The sequence below is a fragment of the Scleropages formosus genome, chromosome 15, assembly GCF_900964775.1.
Source record: "Scleropages formosus chromosome 15, fSclFor1.1, whole genome shotgun sequence".
Taxonomy (NCBI): domain Eukaryota; kingdom Metazoa; phylum Chordata; class Actinopteri; order Osteoglossiformes; family Osteoglossidae; genus Scleropages; species Scleropages formosus.
In genome coordinates this window covers 15,637,720-15,656,971 of record NC_041820.1, presented here as the reverse complement: position 1 = coordinate 15,656,971, position 19,252 = coordinate 15,637,720, and the positions used below count along the sequence as shown (strand labels likewise).

At 38.8% G+C, this 19,252-nt stretch overlaps 1 protein-coding gene across 1 annotated transcript in view; it reads left to right on the top strand.

Annotated features, from left to right (window-relative positions):
* Positions 1-232: 232 nt before the first annotated feature.
* Positions 233-19,252, top strand: part of LOC108919410 (protein phosphatase 1 regulatory subunit 37) — a 29,832-nt gene continuing 10,812 nt past the window's right edge. Inside the window, exons 1-10 of the mRNA XM_018727371.2 lie at positions 233-380; positions 1,041-1,138; positions 6,424-6,469; positions 7,628-7,728; positions 7,898-8,017; positions 8,316-8,463; positions 11,962-12,117; positions 12,307-12,419; positions 14,286-14,427; positions 14,931-15,097. Of these exons, the coding sequence (XP_018582887.1) occupies positions 233-380; positions 1,041-1,138; positions 6,424-6,469; positions 7,628-7,728; positions 7,898-8,017; positions 8,316-8,463; positions 11,962-12,117; positions 12,307-12,419; positions 14,286-14,427; positions 14,931-15,097 (1,239 nt within the window). The remainder of the gene's footprint in view (positions 381-1,040; positions 1,139-6,423; positions 6,470-7,627; positions 7,729-7,897; positions 8,018-8,315; positions 8,464-11,961; positions 12,118-12,306; positions 12,420-14,285; positions 14,428-14,930; positions 15,098-19,252) is intronic.

Below are 19,252 nucleotides of genomic sequence, written 5' to 3'. Positions count from 1 at the left end.
GAATGATTTTTAGACTTTATCATCAGTGTCATGAGAATATGGAAATATCTACTCATTAGCTACTGTAGGTGTGAACCCTTTATCAAATTAACTTAAAGGATATATACCTGGTCAAGTAAAGGTGGACTGACACAGTGACATGACAGGCTGCTGAGACCTCAACTGGATTTAACAGTTCCTATTAGTAGCTCAGATGGACTCCAACTGATACCTACATGTGGTGAGTTGAGGAATGGATGAAGGTGAGGACAGCCAGGAAAAGAATCTCTCCATTCTGGACCACTTTTCAAAGAAACGTAAAGGCAAAAAGCGTGTGACATTCCCCCCAGATGAAGACATGGTATCAGACTTTGTGGAGCACTCGGAGACTCAGAGACCTGGTGAGCTTGCGTTCCATCTCTGCCACCGCTGTGTTTTCATTCCCACTTTATTAATTAGATGAAGATACCTGGTAGATTCAACTTGTGACTCGTGCAATTGGTGACTCACACTCCTGAGCAGTAGGTTTGAACATGGCTCTGAATCCGATTCACTATGTGGAGTTTGCATGCATATGTTCTCGCCATCGTATTAATGTATGGAAAGTAACAGATTTTTTGGATAAATATACATTAATAGTGTATAACACCTTAAAGTACTGAATTTAGGTTAACATGATTTTGAATTGGAACTTTTCGGATTGTTTATGGATACAGTTTTACTGAACCGCTGAGTTTAGTGACATAATCTATGGACATGCGTCACACGCAAAAGTTTCATCTGTACTGGGTCAGCGAGTAGGAAAGCGGTTAAGGACATGGACACGTAGACTGAAGGTTGTTACTTGAGCCCCACTTCCTGCTACTGCTGTAGTACTCTTCAGCAACATAATTATCCTAAATTGCTCTCATGAAAATACCTAGCTGTATAAAGAGGTCAAATTTGGAAAGATGGCTTCAATAAAAGTAATGAAACAATAATGGTAACAGTTAAGAAACCTAATACCTTGATCTTCCAGGCTGCAAACAAGCTCCCTGCTAATGAAGGTACTCTTGTTTTAGTGTACAATGTGACACTGAAAGAGGTGACGTCAGCTTACAAACAGAGATGTCTGAAACACCAAGTGGACCCAAAATCCAAAGTCCTGAAGCAGATTGAGGTACGGTACCAAGAGTACACACTACCTTAGTTAGTTACATCCCAGTTATTACATTATGTCGGGGACTTCTCACATTGCTCACGTGGTTAGCGTGCACTTTTCAAAGCATAGTATGCAATCAGGTATGCAAATTTGATGTCCATTGCTATACATCCCCATTGCTCCATCACTTGCTGTGAGTCATGGGCTGCTAGCAAGAGGATTGTGTTGCTCTACAAAGGAGCACATACAGTAACTCCTCGGCTCGATGGTCCATGTTATGTGAAGACAGTGATAGGCAGGCTTCCAGACACACATGCTGTGACACTACGAGATCTTTTGGATACTTGATTAGACTGATATATCAAAACGAGTAAACTGAGGACAAAACAGTTATACATATCACTGCAGGGAAATGATGTATAATGACACTGCTGCAAGCCACAAACCAAACGATAAAAATGAGGTAACTTGGCTATTTTATTAAATTAATAATATTATTTAAGTGATAACAAAGCTAACAGAGACAGGCCCATGCTACGACATTCACACATGTTTAATTAATTTTATGTATTTTATTTTGCTTTTACCAGCCTTGTCTATTTTTGATCTGCATAAATTAGGGAATAGATCAAGGAGAATTACTTGTTGAAAAATGAAAGACTTAAACAGCTTACATTAAGCACATAGAGTATTTTCTTGGAGGTGCTAATGAACTCAGATGCATTGCAAAGTAGGGTAGGTGGTCTCCCTAAAACAGTAAAATATGTTACAGTTAAGCAGTAGCTAAAAGGAGAAATATTTAGACTGAAGCAGAGAGTGAATTCATAATAAGAGTATGCAAAATGGGAATCACAGCTTAAAGAGCATATTTATTAAATTAGGTATTTGGAAGCAGCTATTCCCTGGAGGATGGCCATGGAAGATTATTTAAAGCATTTATTGTACCCCTGGGCTTTCACTTTCCTTTGAAATGTGGAAAGTAGATAAAAGAGTATTGCTTTTGGTTACGTCTTCATAAGAGGGTAAACAATAATGGGCTTGAGCACTAAGCTTATGGCTCTGAATTTTTGCAGACCTAGAGCTGCCCTCTACGCTAGCAGACTGAAGATCTGGACTACTATCACTTTATAAAGCCTCCAAAAAGCATATTCCAGTGATCGTTACGTTGGATAAAACAGTGTGTGACTCTCAGTGGTACAGATTTTCTCCTTATGTCTGCAAAACCTATAAGATGACTTTAAATAGCATACATTTTTATTAGCGCTCTTAGGGTGCTGTACTCTAAAAGGGAACATTCAATGGAAATAGTGTTTCTTAACTGTGCGAACTCATTGATGGCTCTTTACAGTTCAGACTGGAATGAGAGTGATGGAACTATCTGTACTTAGTGTGTATGTTCCATTGTTGGCAGAGGGGAAATTGTGAAATTAGCTGCTTGTCTGTGACTCATTTAATGAACCATATATCAGTTATTATTTTTACTGATTACTCAGCCGAATGAACTGAAGAGAAATCAATTACGTACGTAACTTTATTCTCCAGTGGGTTAAAAAATATTCCTGCAAAGGACTGAGAGCATGGATTCTTTCCTGTGCCATTATAATGGGTGCAGCACAAGAACACTGCAGCATAAATGTTAGTAAGTCCATTAATAGCACTGTTTCTATGGGCTCTGATTAGCATTAATGTTGTTCCATTTCAGAAATGGATGAGACAACAAGGTGCAGCCGTACTACATAGTGCAAGAAATTTGCACTTTAGTGTATTGTAATAACAATGATGGCACAAAGTTAGTTGTGGTTAGCCATGTTGATTGTGGATTCCCATGAGAAGACTGGATTCTAGACCATAGGGGACTCCAACATCATGTTTGTACTAGTCATTTATGATTAACTGATTCGAGTATAACACAAATGGTTGGCTTAGTCAGAACTGTTTGGCCACTCTAGGAACATGTTTGACCAAATACACCGTTACATGTGCAAATTCACACTGAAGAGGTCATACTCGTGGAGAAGAGTGGATATTGGCAGTGGACAAATCTATGAAGAGGGAAAATATCTAATGACAGTGGACGTGACTAAAGAGAGAAGCATGACAGTCAGATGGTTCTCAGATTTAACTAACTACTGCATAATATTGTGCTTAATGTTTGTGATGCAATCAGACTGTTCCTCTCTTGATGCTGCACATTTTTTCCTTATCTGAGAGACATTGCACTTACAGCAAGATATATTCAGAATCTTGTGTAAGATCCTATGCAAGATGGCATTTTAACTTGTTCCTCTGGGACCCTGTGATATGAGGAACTCTAGGTCTTTCAATAACCTTTAATATGCATACAGTCAGCTGGACCCAGTGGATGCTGTCACTGATAAAAAAAAAAAACACTGGGATGTTCATTACTCCAGTCCACTGAAACCAAAATGCACATATACATCAACCTTTTAAGGTTATAACACATTTTACGGGTCCAATTAATGTTTTTAGCTAGGAAAGCACTATCTTGAATTTAAAATCAGGGCAGATGAACAAAGAAAAAAGTGAAAATATTTTGAAAGTCAATTAAAATTTTGTGTACGTTTTCATTTTTTAATGATAAATTAAGTTACTAATTTTGTCTATGCTCTTTCTAGACACTGCAGGTTTAATTGCTAATTGTTAACTGGGAATGAATACATTTGCATATTAATTAGCTTCCAATTTACATTTTTAATTTACTGCCTTCAAAGGGTGTGAGATAAAAGGTCGTGTTATTTTAAATAATTTATCCTTTATTGCTGAAAAGATGCTGAAAGGAAATATGCAGCTGATTTTAACCCCTGGGAGCTTTTACGGCAGAGAGTGCTCTGAGAATGATTTTTTTAAAACTTAATAAGTGGCAAAAAAGCTCTTCTGTAATTCTTACAAAGCCACAAAGCCACCCAAAATGAACAGAGCCTGAGCAAAATTCAACAACACAGATGCTCCAGGAAGTATGCATGAAAGTCAAGCACATAAGCCAGGGGTATCCAACCCTGCTATTAACCATTACGTGTTACTTTTGTGTGTCCTTATTTGTTTACTATTCTCTCATACCCAGTACACAGTTTTGTGGCTGTCTCTATAGTCACCATCTCTTAGAAATGCTAAGGCATTTCTAAAACACACAAGCACTATGGCTAGATGCGCTGAGAAACAGGATGACTCCTACAAAGCTCTCTAAAACATAATGGCAGCTTGCTGTAGCCCTAATCCAAGTTACATGTCATTCACCCAAATTAAAATAATTGTATCCAGGTATTCATACACTATATCGGTCATTTCAAAATACTATAAAAGATTTTAGACCATGACAAGAGATAATGCAATAGTGCAACACCAGAATAAAAGGATTTCAAGGACCTTGATTGCACATAAACATAATAATAAAAAGCCAAATATTGTTGTACAGCAGTTTAGCATGTTGTGATGACATTATGGTTAAGCCACTTTTCGTTGATGTTTTCAATTGCTATGTTACAGCAAATATTAACTAAATTTTAACTAGTATCTAGCTGCATGCACAAGAATGTCGTGGGTTAAACACTGGGTTAACTGGAGTCTCACAGCTCCTGCATGGATCTGTGGGTGTGGGGTTTGCATGTTTCAATCCGTGTTTGCATCCCCCTGACGTGCATGGAAGAAGGCACTGGTAAACCACTTCTGTTCCTCCCTTTCCTTGGAGACCATGCGAGTGAGTGATACGAATTCGACTTGATGGTACATCCATGTGTAGCAGGGTGTAACTGAGTTTGATGACGTAAGTGCGCTTTTGTTTTCTTGTATAAATACACCTTTTTCTGACATGATAGAGTTAATATAAGCCTAAAATTATCACATTAGGCAAATTCCCATTGTGAGGTTGCCAGATTACCATTATTTCTTATGGAAAAAAAATAATTGGTTCCCAAATGAAAAATATGCCACCAATAATTAATTAAAATACCAAAATAAAAGGTATTTTTAGGCACAACAAGGAAAAGACCGACATATTTTATAATAATTGTAACAAGAATGATCTTTTCTGCCTTGTCTTTTACTGTTATTTTTTCTTTCACTTATTATCAATACCTATTTGTTCAAAATGCAGGTGAGAGTGAACACACACTGTGAAAGGAGACATAATTAAGACATAAAAAAATGTTCAAATGATCACTGCCTGTGTCTTTCACTCTGAAAAGTACATGGAAAGTACGCTGCTTAGCTTTGTTAACTGATGCTTAATAGACAATATTAATTTCATTGTGAATTTAAGGCTTTATTTATGTCAGTGTCATGGTGTTCATGTTAAAGCTGTTTATAAGACTTAAACAATGAATTTAGTTACTTATAATTTATTCTTAAAGACTCAGATGTCTTGGGTTTGAAACGCATTTCTGCAGTAATATCTTTGCACAAGGTAACAATCTTGTATCGACGCAGTAAAACTTACTACAATGAACTACGTATAACTTCTCACCGAGCGAAGAAGAGAACAGTTTATTGCGAGTTGCACTACTCAGCACTCATCCTTGCACTACAACTGCACAAAGCAAACACGTGACAGGAAGAGGAAGCCAATTACAGAACATAACTGTACTTCCGGTTCACGTGCGCGTTTTTTTTTTTCTTTTTTAAAAGCCGATACACTCTGGATAACTTTTGTTATAATGTTTTTTCATTCCAGAAATCAAAAATTGGGTATCAAAAGCCACCAGCCGTTACACCGAAATTTTGAAAAGAGAGCTTGTAAAGTTGTTCATTTTGCGGGACAGAAATGAGATGAGTATGCTTTGTTTCAAATCAAAGCCCCAGCGACGTCTGGTACAAGCCATACAGAATAAAATACCCATTGTGGCAGTAACACAACATTATAACTTTAAAAAAATGTCACTACACTGAATAATAACCCTGCTGTATGAAAAAGGTATACATTTTTCACAAGCCATTGTACCAGTTTTTGGTTATAGACACATACAAGAGCTGAATAATGTTTTTTTTTTTTTTTTTTCTTTTGTAGATAAGAATCAACTATCATCAAACAAAGTATTAGAAATATTTTTATATCACAAACTTATGACAGATAACTGAAGAAACTGGGAATGTATGTGTTTAGCATTCTTGCAGAGTTGTGCATTGCTGTTCTTTCCAAATCTTTTTCTTACAAATATGTCATTTGATGTTTTCAGATATTTCTTGGTGTTTACCAAAAAGTCACTGAAAAGTCTACAAGGATGCAATTCTGTTGGAAATATGCTTGTGAATGTTGAAGAGTGTCAGGTCTTACGCTTCTTTGCTTCCAGGAAGGAACTGCAGAATGCAGCCACCCCAAGCAGCTGGATTTGCAGGGTAAGAAACCAGTGAGCTTCTCTGAAAGACTCTACATGTACATGCTTTTGAGCCACCAGTTAACACAGTTATGAAGTTCTAACCGCAAACACCACACCATTAATAGTGTTGGACTCTTCATGATACAGATGGCACAGTAAATACTTCATAGATGAAAGTCTAGTGCTACTCAAAGATGATAAATCATGGAGTTTCACCTCCTGCACATTCTGCCTGCATTACAAATGGGGCAGTATATGCAAACAAATAATGCATATCAAACACAATACAATTGTACATCAGTTAGTAAATGAGTTTTTTAAACAACAGCTTTGTTAATCATTTGCAAAGAAGTGCAGCAACTTTACCAATAATAGTTTACATTTCTGGTTTGTAGCTGCGGTTGTACAGCAGTATTCTAGGTTTCAGTCACACAAATCTCAAGATCAATATTTATTTCCATATCAACAAAACCTATTTGGGAAGCGCAACAGCTATCTTTTTAAAACCATTTTCAGGTGTACATGTACAAAGCATAGAAAACTAGAATGATTTTTTTGTTGTTGTTGGTCTATTGAAAGAGAGTTGTTAAAGTTTTACAAAGTGCCAAATGTGTCATTTCTCTGCACCCTGAGAAGCGTGTTTTTTTCAATCTCATATTGCCCTATTTGGTAGATAAGTGATTATTGTACACTCATTTTATTAGTTATATTCTTGTGATGAATAAATTATCTTCTAATGAACAGCTCTAAGCAAGCTGGTCATCTCCCAAGTCATGAAGATCAGAGTTTTATGATTAGAGAACTTTTGATATAATGAATGCAAGACTACTGTGACCATTAAAGTGGCTTGTTTAGTCATCTGTTCTTGAATAATCATCTGGTCTTTAATTTCAGTTTAGGCAATTTGGGTGGGGGTGGGGGTGGGGGTATCAGATGTAAGGGTTACACATGGGTGTGTCTTTTGTACAATCCAAAACCTCTTTTACAGACTTCTTTTCTCTGCAGGGAATTGTGCAGAGATAGCTAAAGTATTGAAAAGTCAGCGCAAACATTTGGAGCTGTTCTGGCTTGCTATTATCCTGACTTTCCAACTTCTAAAAGCATAGACTGCTCACTGAGATGGGCAATTTGGCTGTGAAGAAATCGTAATTACACAAATTCTGATTGCTTTTTTCAGGTGAACGATTAGATTACCATTCGTGTGAGTCTCTTGAAGACATACTAAAATTACTGCAGTTTGATTTCATCAATCTACGGGAGACTCAACTGGAGGAGAATGTGAGTGCATGCAAAGAACTGGGTGAAAATGTTTTTAAGCAGATGCTGAGAATATATATTGTTGGGGACAACTGCAGTATAGCATCACTATTCACCCCTGGACATCTCTTGACCTTTCAGCTGATTACTAGTTTTCCGTGTTGGTGAAATATGTCTTCCTTTTTTCTAGGGTGCATCTTCATTGTTGGATATGATTTCATATTATGAATCAACAACACATCTTGATATATCCTCCAATACAAATATTGGGATTTGGGGCTGGCAATCTCTATCTCATTTGATTCAGCAGGTACAGTTCAACAGTTAACTCCTGGTTAATTATTATTATGTAGGCAGATTTGCATTTCCTAAATCCACTGGGGTTCATTAGGTATAAAAATAGTAAGTTCAAAGTATTGTGCAGTGGTGCGTTTGGTGCAGGGGGTTGGCTGAGGTTGCACTGCGGTTATAATGGGCTGGTATGTTGGGGTAGCTGTTTTGATGTAAGTGGAGCACTTTTTGAGGGTGGGGATGCTTTTGGGATAAAGGTGGAGTGGGTTTGGAATAATTTTGTAGTAAGAGTGGGATGATACATACTCCTCCTGCAGAGCCGCTGCCTGCGGAGGCTGGATGTCAGCAACATGCCTCTCCTGGATGACATCGCACGAATGCTGTCAGGCGCCCTCCTTTGTAGCAGGCTGACTGTCCTGTGTCTAGAGAACAGCTGTCTGAGTGGCAGGCCCCTCTTCACTCTGGGTAGGCCTGCATCCAGTGCTGGAGTGGTAATCGGGACTCAGGACTTTTCCTGGTGGGCCACTGTTTTGGGAGACAGAACTTTTCACATCAACAGGCCAACACGAGCAAAGGCCTTTCTGATTTCACTATCAACCCCTTTGCCTCTCTTGCTCTGAGGCACACCCACACACACGCACAGTTTCACACGAGTCACAGCCTAAATTCATTGGGCAGCCAGGTCTGTATTTGCGATAATTTAACCGAGTAAGGAATGGGCTCTCTCGAATTGGTACAGCTAAAACTGAATCGCGATTGGTTAGCTACTGATCACAAAGTGACGATATGCTGTGAGATTTTCATGTTTTGAGGACGTTTCCCAGTTGCTGGCTAAATTAAAGATAGAGACCAACAGCAGCATGAAGAGAAATGATAAAGGTTTTGCCCAAAAAGTCAGGATTAAAAAGAAAAAAATCATTGAAGGGAGATGCATTAAAGTGCTTCAAAATAACAAATATATTATTATAAATATATAAATAACAAATATATATATATATATTCTGAATTAAAAATCGGTGAGTCATAACAGGTACACATTGTAAAGTATAGAGTGCAGCTTGCACTCAGTGTGTTACAGTAGGTGCACAATTCAAATATCAGGTAACCCAAACAATCATACAAAGGTTGGATGCTGGTGACCATCTATGCAATATTCCCAATAATTTTTTGGAGGGAAAAATTCCATCAGTCAGTTTTATTTTAGGTATATTTTAAGTATAGCTCTATCTCTCTAGTCATATGGTAGCGTTTTTTTCTGTTCCTCTTTATAGTAACACAGTCATGCCATTGACTGTGAATATAGCACAATAAATTAATACTTCAAAGGCATTAGATGCTGTTACTTTATATTAATAGATGCAAGCTGGAGTATTACAGAATTATGCTGTAAAACATGACAGGACAACTTAAGGTGAGTACAGTGTTATTAAGAGTACAAACGCTGATAAGATATGCAGTAGTGCTTTAAGGCCCTCTTATTTCATTCATTTAAAAATATAATTGCAGTCAGTTATTCAAATATAAGCCTTTTCTTTTGTATTCCAGAGATATTTGGTTTAGTTTAGCAGCACTTTTACTAATTTTCCACTTTCAAGTTTATAAAAATAACAGACTATAGAACTCTCTTACCCAGGAGCACTTAGAAGCAATCATGTGCATAACCCAGAGAAAGATTCTTATGCCCTTGGACGATGATGAGGTGATCAACAAGGTACCAGAAACCAGTGGCCTTCTGAGGCAACTACTTCAGTTTTGATGTAGTACAATCTTTATGTGTCAAGATTTTCCTGAACAAATGACCATGTGACGTAAGATTCCAGATGTAATTTCAAATTATGTTTTCAGAAATTTAAATGGTTCGTAGTTGATTTTTCTTTAATGCGTTATTTTCTTTTTATGCATCGTTGCTTAAAGTGTCACGTGGAATAGCTTATTTGTTTTGTGTATGGTGGTATGACGGATACATTAGCTTTTCATTCTTCATTTGGCAGTAACACTATGGCCAAGTCTGCAGCAGGTAACTCCACTCCAGCCCTGTCTATATCACCTGAATTTGAGTGAGTAAAGGATACTTAAGAAGAAGCCCAAGACAAGGACAAAGACAATGTAGAACTGTCCCAGGGAAATTGAAAGACAGGCCTTGGGTGATGAATAAGAGTCTTAGGCATGTTTCATGGCCTGTATGTTTTTACTACGAGTGAAGATTTGAGTATTGTTAAGTCTTTCTTAAGTCACAGGTAATAGATTTTAATGCTGAAGTTCTTTCATTCTTTGTTTAATTACAATTAATTTATAATACAGGTGATATAAATAGTATTGATCTAATGTCAGAAGATGAGATAATAAATGCCTGAACCAAGTCCTCTAGGCAAGTACTAATGCCCTCACTGGTCTTTGAGACAGCACATGATCTGTGGCCTGGTCCGGCCTGACCAGCAGGAACAGATGACGGGTAGCGTGGAAAGGCATGCCAGATTTTGGCCCCTAACCTCACAGCAAGAATCACCTAGGATTAGATGTTCTAATCTTCTACTTGTCACTTTACACACTGCTGCACCAATCTGCATGTATCGCGGTAGCCAGTAACTTCATAACCTGATTTAACAGTGTGATATGAAGTAATTTTTAAGGCTAATATTACTGTTACAGAAGGTGTTGAATTAATAATGCCTTTATATGTCATTACACAGTACAAACGCTCTTTGGTCTTTAGATGATTTTCCACTGTGTTAGGCAACATCTTGAAAAAGAGAATTGGAAAATCATTTTAAGTACATACTTTATATATTACAAAACCCAAGATGCTGAGGTTGTCAGTATGCCCTTCATTTGTTTAAAAGAACATGTCCAAATTGACCTGGGAACATTATATCAGCCCTAACACCTTTATCTTCCTTTAATCTTGTAGTTGAAGAGTCTGTTAAGTTTAGGTCTATATAAAGGAAGATGAATAAATCAGTCAGGAAGAAGTTGCGAAAATAAGTCAGAGGAAAGGGTAATGTGCTAACGTGCTAACGTGCTGATGCCTGTGGAGGGAATGTTCATGTTGAGGCTGAAGCAGTCGCCTGTCTCTTTAAGTGTCTGGATCCGTTTTCTATTTGGGCTCTGCTCAGCGGTCTCCTTCACCATGGGGGTCAGCCGCAGATCATTGCCATTGATCGGGAGGCCTTGATTGCCGAATTGGCGGTCTACACAGTGGAGTCACCAGAATCAATCTCAACGATCAGTCCATTTGGTTCCTACTGTGCATGATGACAATGTTGGCATTCCACATGCAACCAAAAGGCTTGACGGAAAATAAACTCCATTGATCAGGGGTTCCAGAGCTGTTTGGCCACAAACAGATACATCTAAAACAGTGGTACTCAGCAGGCAATCGTAAAGGGACACACATGCAGAAATAGTAAGAATAAATAGAGTAAATACATATATTGTACTTTTCTGAATTGTGTGACCCCAAGAATCACAAGCATAAATGCTGTCATAGGTTTGAACAACTTACAATAAAGACATAACTTCATTTCAAACAGCACAGACTAATGCTAAACTAGGCCAGAAGAAAACACTTATGAAGCAAGCCCCTTTCATTCCACAGCCTTTGTGTTCCTCAAAACAATAGATCCAGATCAGATACAGGCTTGTCCATCCTCAGCCATGGTACGTGTATATGTTCTTTAATCGGATGAAATGTGTACTTTTTTCTTTTTACATACTGGGCACGTACACCTACTCCTGAACTCATAATACACTCCCATACCTCAAATTATATACCCGTAGTGTAGGCTGCCAATTATTTTACACTGATGCTTTCACATCAGCTGCTGCACTTACACGTCTATATTTCTACACATACAGTAGGTTTGCATCCTATACCTACACATTTACAGCACACTGCAACTCTACTATGAGAGTAATTTAGAGGCCATTTACTACTGCATGTCCTGTCTTAATATTTTGCTTTAGTTGGTACGCTTAAGAAAAACACTTCGCTAGAAGAGCTCTGTCTCGCCAACAACAAGCTCAACAGTTTCCAAGACTCAATGCAGCTGGGAGACCTCCTGAAATACAACCATTGTCTGCAGTACTTGGACCTGAGCAATAATCTGATATCTGATCCAGGTGACAATACTATATGTTGTACTTGCTTATATGCACTAAAAAGATGTGTATAACATGAATGTCTATGCTGTATGACATATAAAAGTGTATATTAAAAATAGTTTAAATTTTTGATAAGCTGAAAGCTGAACTTTTTCAAACTTTGAATTTGTGGATGTCTTCACCATAATGGTCTGTTTTTCCCAGCAGGTCTGGAGGAAATCTGTGAAGGTTTAAGAGCTCAGAAAAGCAATCTGAGGACGCTTCTGTTGTGTGGCAACTATTTAACAGAGCAGGGCATGGTCCACTTGGCCACCGTATTGGTAGGAGTTCATCATCCACACAATTACACCAAATGAATTTTTTTTTTTTTTATAAATTCAGCTGTGTGCCCTCAATTGTGGTATTGTTTTGGCTAGGGCTGATGAGTGGACCAGTGGTTGGGCATTTGACCACATTGCTGGTTTTGCTGTTGGATATGCTGCTGGCTGTGATGTTGGTTGATTTTTTGGTAAAGACACTGGTAGTGTGGTAAGATAAGCTTTTGAGAGCTGTTATTTGAGTTGTTGACTGTAGTGATCCTTGTATTGTTGACTGTCCTGTTTACTGAGCTGCCAGTTGTGCTGATGGAAAACAGCCCTCCTTGTTATGTTTCCATGAGAAGAGACGAAGACTGAAGGAGCTCCCCTGGATTTTTTTTAAAGCACCTCTAATCATATCAGTTTTTCTTCAGCTGTTCTGATTGTCAGAATAAACTACACCTGTTCCGAAAGGTAGTGGAAGTTAAAAGGATAAAAATGAAAGGCTGGCTGTCTTCCTTCTCGGCCTCTGCATTCTCCACGCTGATCCATTGGGACAAAAATAAAGCTGCTCTTTCCATTTCAGTGCCACTAAATGGGAACAGTTTGATTAAATAATAGATATGTGTTCTTGAGTTTTTCTCTTGTGGTCTGTCATTAAGAAGGATAACTAGACATCCCTGCGACCATAATGATCGTAATTAGTCCAATGGTTGGTCGCGCTGAATATGACGCTGGAAGGGCTGTTATTAACCTTTCTCTTTTTTTTTGGGGTTTCCTCAAAAAAGAAAATAATAGAGAAAGCACAAGCCGATTAGAGGGACAGAAATGGTACTGTCACAGTGTCAGAAGACTTCATTAAATAAGATCAGATCATAAAACAGTATTTTCCATCTGTTTTAAATGAGTAGTTCCTACTGTTATAACGATTGTTTTAAAATCACACAAAATTTTATTTCAGTTTCCAAGTGAGCCCATGTGCATTATCGGAACTCGATATTTACTAAGTTTTTCACAAAGTCGAAAGGAATAAAACGTCCTTAAAAGCAATGCTCTACTAAGTTTATCAGTTAGTTATTCCAGCAAGCTTGCTATACTTGTGAAATATCCTTGGAATGCTGTTGTACAAAGAAATGAGGAAAATAAATAGCTTGTAGATTAAAAATAGAGAAAACATGAGCATATATGTTTGTCAGAAGAGGAAAAGAGGGATATTAGTGGAATATTGATGAGGAATGCTTAATTCTGCATTCCCTTTGAAGAGGCTGACTTTGTATTTGCATGAAGCTCCAGTCCTAGTTTAGTGAGGGTAGCTTTATCGCCATATCCCCATACCAGCAGTTCATGGGTGCTGAGTGTGCACCAGACCTGACAATGCTGGCATGACAGTAATTGCTTTGTATTGTCCCCAGTGCCTCTGTCAAGCCTCCACTCCTGGGGAACATTACATCAGTCTGCTAACTGGGAGGGGAGACACAGACTTCTCAAAGCAAACATGGTGCTTCCCCATTAGAGTGGGGAAAGCCTGAAATGGTTTTGCATATGTCCTGCTTCAAACAAAGTCTGAGGAAAATCTTGAGGTTGGCCACTGGAAGCAGACAAAGGCAGTATTATAAAGTGTAGGGGCTCTTGGACCTTTCCTCTCTTGACCATGACCCTAACTCCTACCGTAACCCTGTGTGGCAGCTTCCTACAACCTACATGTGCTTTTTAGAGCACATCTTTCGTCTAAGGCCAGTGAAGTATAGGCTGACACAATTTAACAATAATACTAAGAAAAATTGTCCTCAAAGAAATGTGAACACATTGTCATTTTCATGTGATTGTAAAATCTTAAAAAGTGTTTCAGTTTTTAATGTAGGCCTTCATATCTGACATGTGAACTTCTAGCCTGGAATAAAAACGCTGGAAACACTGAACCTCGGAAATAACAATCTACAGAACCAGGGAATTCAAAGACTGAAGGATTCGCTCATTGCCAGCTGCTCCCTCCAGCAGCTTTGCTTGGCCTGTACGCAGATCACCTGTGAAGGTACACTGTTTTACCATGATGTATATACTTGATTAGTTAACATTGTTTTTGGGGGATTATTGAATTTCACTAATTTGAACATACCTCCAGGCAGAGAGCTGCACTGAGAGACCACTAACATTTATGCATAAACCATAGTGAAAAACTGTTTTAGTATTATTTAGAAGTACTATAGCCCTCCATACATAACAGTTCAGGAGGCAGCAGGTAGCAGAGTGGATGAAGGTCTCTGGTTCAAATCCTTCTCCTGCTGCAGTACACTTGAGCAAAGTACATACCTTGAACTACTCCAGTAATGCTATGTAAATGGGTGCATAATTGTGAAAAGTTGGTAAAAATACAACCTTATTATCAGTTGCTTTTTTGTGGAAAAACATGCACTAATTGAGGCTAACTATTAAGAAACTCAAAATGCATTTATATGAGCAATTCTATGGTATAGTGTGCAATTGCTTGCTGAAAGTATAAAACTAGGTTCTTCACATCTTTGATCTTCATGTCAGGTGTGGTGGCCTTGGCTGAGTTCATTGCAGAAAGTCGGAAAATCCAACAACTGGATATTCAGGAAAACTTAGTGGGAACTGGTGGTCTGATGGCCCTGTCATTGGCCTTGAAGATCAATCACTCACTGGTGAGGGTGGCTGTGGACCACAAACCCAAAGAGAATGAGGTTAGTTTAAATCACATCACTTATCTACTTTCCTTAATTTGTTTTTTTTTTTTTGATTATTACACTGGGTCTTCACATTATAAAAGTTATGAATATTCGAAAGTGCAAACATTTTTTTTCAGTTTATGTACTTGTAATAGCATTTTCTTCAGTTATACATTTTAAAAAATTTGCTGTGAAACAAGCACACCTTGTGTTTCTACATGCAGCTCTTAGTTAACAGTAAAGCGCAACCAAACGGAACATAAGTGTGGGACTGGAGTTGCTTCCACCTTGAAAAAAACTGGTATCTGGTGTTCCTGATGTTTGTGATCAATAACAAGATGATGAACATTGCACGTGTTTGTGAACAATAGTTGGTCCTGAATTTGTGGAGATAATATATTTTTATTATATTTATGATTATATATTTAAATTAAAGAGGGGCGCGGTGGCGCAGTGGGTTGGACCGGGTCCTGCTTTCCATTGGGTCTGGGGTTCGAGTCCCGCTTGGGGTGCCTTGCAACGGACTGGCGTCCCGTCCTGGGTGTGTCCCCTCCCCCTCCGGCCTTACGCCCTGTGTTGCCGGGTAGGCTCCGGTTCCCCGCGACCCCGTATGGGACAAGGGGTTCAGAAAATGTGTGTGTGTGTGTGTGTATTTAAATTATAGTATAGCTTCAATTAATAAAAATGTGAAAAAGTCTTATTTTATTTGTATTTGTTTTAGCTATATCCAATACTTAACTTACCCAGAGAATCAGCTGACATATGTCTTGATTACATTTGTATTGATTATATAGCTAATGAAGCAATCTGAAAGTGGTCTGATGCTGATGAATGTTGCACACGTTTATGTGATGAATCAGTCGGCATTGAATAGAAGTTGAATACATTGAATAGAGGCTGTGGAGATTAAAATGTCTGAAAACAAAAAGTAGGTAAAGAAGACAGTTTTATTAAGTTAATAACAGATAATAAAATAAAAGTCCTGTAATGGACTTTATGGAACACAGAAGCCCGTCACACAGGTGGCTGATAAAAATGGAATAAACAAATGCAAGCGAATTCATTATAGATTTTTAGAGGTTTTTTTTTTTTTTTTAATACAGAACTTAGCCTGAGAATAAATCAAGGGATGGCTATATTAGTAATTGTGACATAGTGGTTTGTACGAAGTCGAGTTACAAACAGATTTCTTGTCCCAACTGTGTTCTGAAATTTAGGACCCAGTGTACTTGAATTAGCCTTTTTGATTAAATATTCTCAGAATATTCTAAGAATTCCAGTTCCTATGGAAGGTTAAGAATGAGTTCTCTCCGAATATTTATTGGTAGGTAAAAGACAGCTAGTTCTTCTACTAATAATTTAACTAATAGCTACTTCTGGTCATTTTGTGCACAATTTCCCTATGACAAATTTTTTAGTTGTCTGACAAATTGTAAACATGTTTTCCTGTATTGTTCATGCTAATGTGCAATCGTTAAGTTTGCATTCATTATTTTTGGTAATTCTATACAAAATAAATTCTAAGTTGATGGCATAGGAGGGGGGCATGGTGGGGCAGTGGGTTGAACCAGGTCCTGCTCTCCACTGGGTCTGGGGTTTGAGTCCCACTTGGGGTGCCTTGTGATGGACTGGCATCCCATCCTGGGTGTGTCCCCTCCCCCTCCAGCCTTACACCCTGTGTTGCCAGGTTAGGCTCTGGCTCCCCACAACCCCGTATGGGACAAGTGGTTCAGACAACGTATGTGGGCATATATTCCACCACAATAAAACCAGGGCCCAAAAAGAGCTATACTATACCACAACTGATAGCATTAAAAACAGCAAACTGAAACATGTTTTTCTAATGATGCTTATTTTCTTCAATCTTGATACTACCTACAATTCTTTTTCCTGCAAGAGCTACTTCAGTTCTTAACTGTGACATTTGTTTTCATTATTCAGGAGAGACCTACTTCAGGGGCAGAGTAATTTTCCCATGCATCCTAAACTGCCATATACAGTATGATATTTATTGTTAGGAATGCAAACTTACATACATAAGGAAGTCACATTTACAAGACTGGCAAAAAAACATAACACACATATACCATAAAAGAAAATAGATAAGCATAAAGTTTACAACACATGAACTCCGTAATCCTTGAGAAGAAACCAACACAAAAAAAAGGAAAAGGGCTTGGAAAAAGTAGACACACTCAAACCAAATGGCCTGGATGAACGGAACAGCAGAGGTTATTAAATATGAAGTAGGAGATCACAAGAAGCAAGATAGCCAGTGCATCTTTTCTTACCCAAGGGGCTCACAACTTCAGAGAAAAAGTTTGGAGAAAAAGCTCTTTCCCCTAACCTAACCTTGGCAGCTGTAAACTTATATGTGTTCCTGTCGTCATCGTTCATTATGAGTGAGTCAGTTATTCTAAATCAAGTTTTAACTCCAGAAAACTGCAGGTAACCTCTCTACTGGTGTTTTGTCTAATGCTTGGGAGTTTCCTTGGAGTTCTTCGAAAAATTTCCTGGGAATTTAAGGCTTTTTAGTTTCTCAAGACACTTTTTTGTGGACCTCAATTGTTAATCTGCAGTTTCGATAAAATGTGTCACCACAGCTACATTTAGGTTGTTGTGTCTTTGTTTACATCTCTGTTTGTAATGTTTGTCTCTAAGCTGCTGCATTTGATCTTCATCCGGTTTGGTGTGATGATCAATTATTTACTCATTTGAAATATTGATGGAAGCAACGCTGGGAGGCCGCTAGCCTGCCGCTCAGACATGCTTGAGTCCCTCCCAGGACAGGCCTGTCAACCTGACTAATGAACAACATATTAAACATCACTTCCAAGCATTCTACTTACAGAAGAAGGTTAAATATGTTTCCGTGTCATGCTATGCAATATAGCTCACATCTGGGCTTTAAAACATATGGATATAAACTATATTCTTCTATTTTAGATAAGCTAATTCGTTTCTTCCACCTACTGCAGGGCCGTGTGAATGCATATGTATATATGCTTGTAACATACATGTATATAATATTTATAATGTGTGCAAAGAAAAGTTTGAATGGTCTTGTTGGGGAGAAGGAAGAGGCTCCTGGCTGGGGCTCCAGTGCCTCTTAGTGCACATCTCAAGGACCACACTGCCATGTTTAGCACCTCAGTAAGCAAGGAGCATGTTTAGTAACAGCAGTAAGCAGGCAAGAATGAAAAGCACCCTGGTCATAATATTCACACTTAAAGTTTGCATGGAGCACTGCACTGAATATCAGAGAAAAAGAAGGCGGATTCATGGAAGCTTTGTTGTTATGGGTGGGCTGGGGGTGAGCGAAGCCTTTCTCGCACGCCTTGGAGACTGAGCTCCGCCAAGCTGCAGGATGGAGCCCCCATGTAATACTTGTGGAGTCTTCATGCACTCTTGACACATTTTCAAAGAAAAAGGCCCATTTGCCGGCTGTGTAATTTACTGCGCTACTCATTTCCATATTGAGGCATTAATTAGCCCCTCTGAGTGCTTGTGCTGGGAAGTGCAATCATTGGACGTGTAGCACAGGGGCCTGGCTGGGCCGGTCCTGGGGGGCTCCGAGTGGGGGTGGGGGGGGGGGCGGGCTCAGGGTGGTGCTGTTGACCGTGCGGAGCGTGTTTGTGGGCCCCCTTTCCCTGCACGCAGTGGGTGTACTGCCGCGCTGCTCACTTCTTGAGCTTCCACTCTTTGATGTGTCACATTTGATCTGTCTTTCTGTCAGTTTAATAGCTGCACTTCTCCTGCTGTCAGAGGTGTGACTCACAGCAGCTCAGGAAGTGTGTGTGTGTGTGTGTGTGTGTGTGTGTGTGTGTGTGTGTGTGAGAGAGAGAGAGAGAGCGAGAGAGAGAGAGAGAGAGAGAATGACAAAGAAAATATGTTTGTTTGTGTGTATCAGCGAGTGTGTGGGTGCCTCAGAGAGAGTGTGTGTCTTTTTGTGCCTGAGTTTATGTGTGTAGGAATACGTTTGTCTTGAGACAATTGCTATGTGCTGCTCATGAATGAGAAAAGTCCAGCACCGCAGTGTCGACTTCTTTGAGACCGGGCCTAACTTTCAGTCATTAATCAGTAACAGGAGTTTAAGGAACACACCAACTGGTGTGAGCTGTGTTTGCTGAGCTACGTTTCATATTCTGACCCTCATCCATGACTATGTCA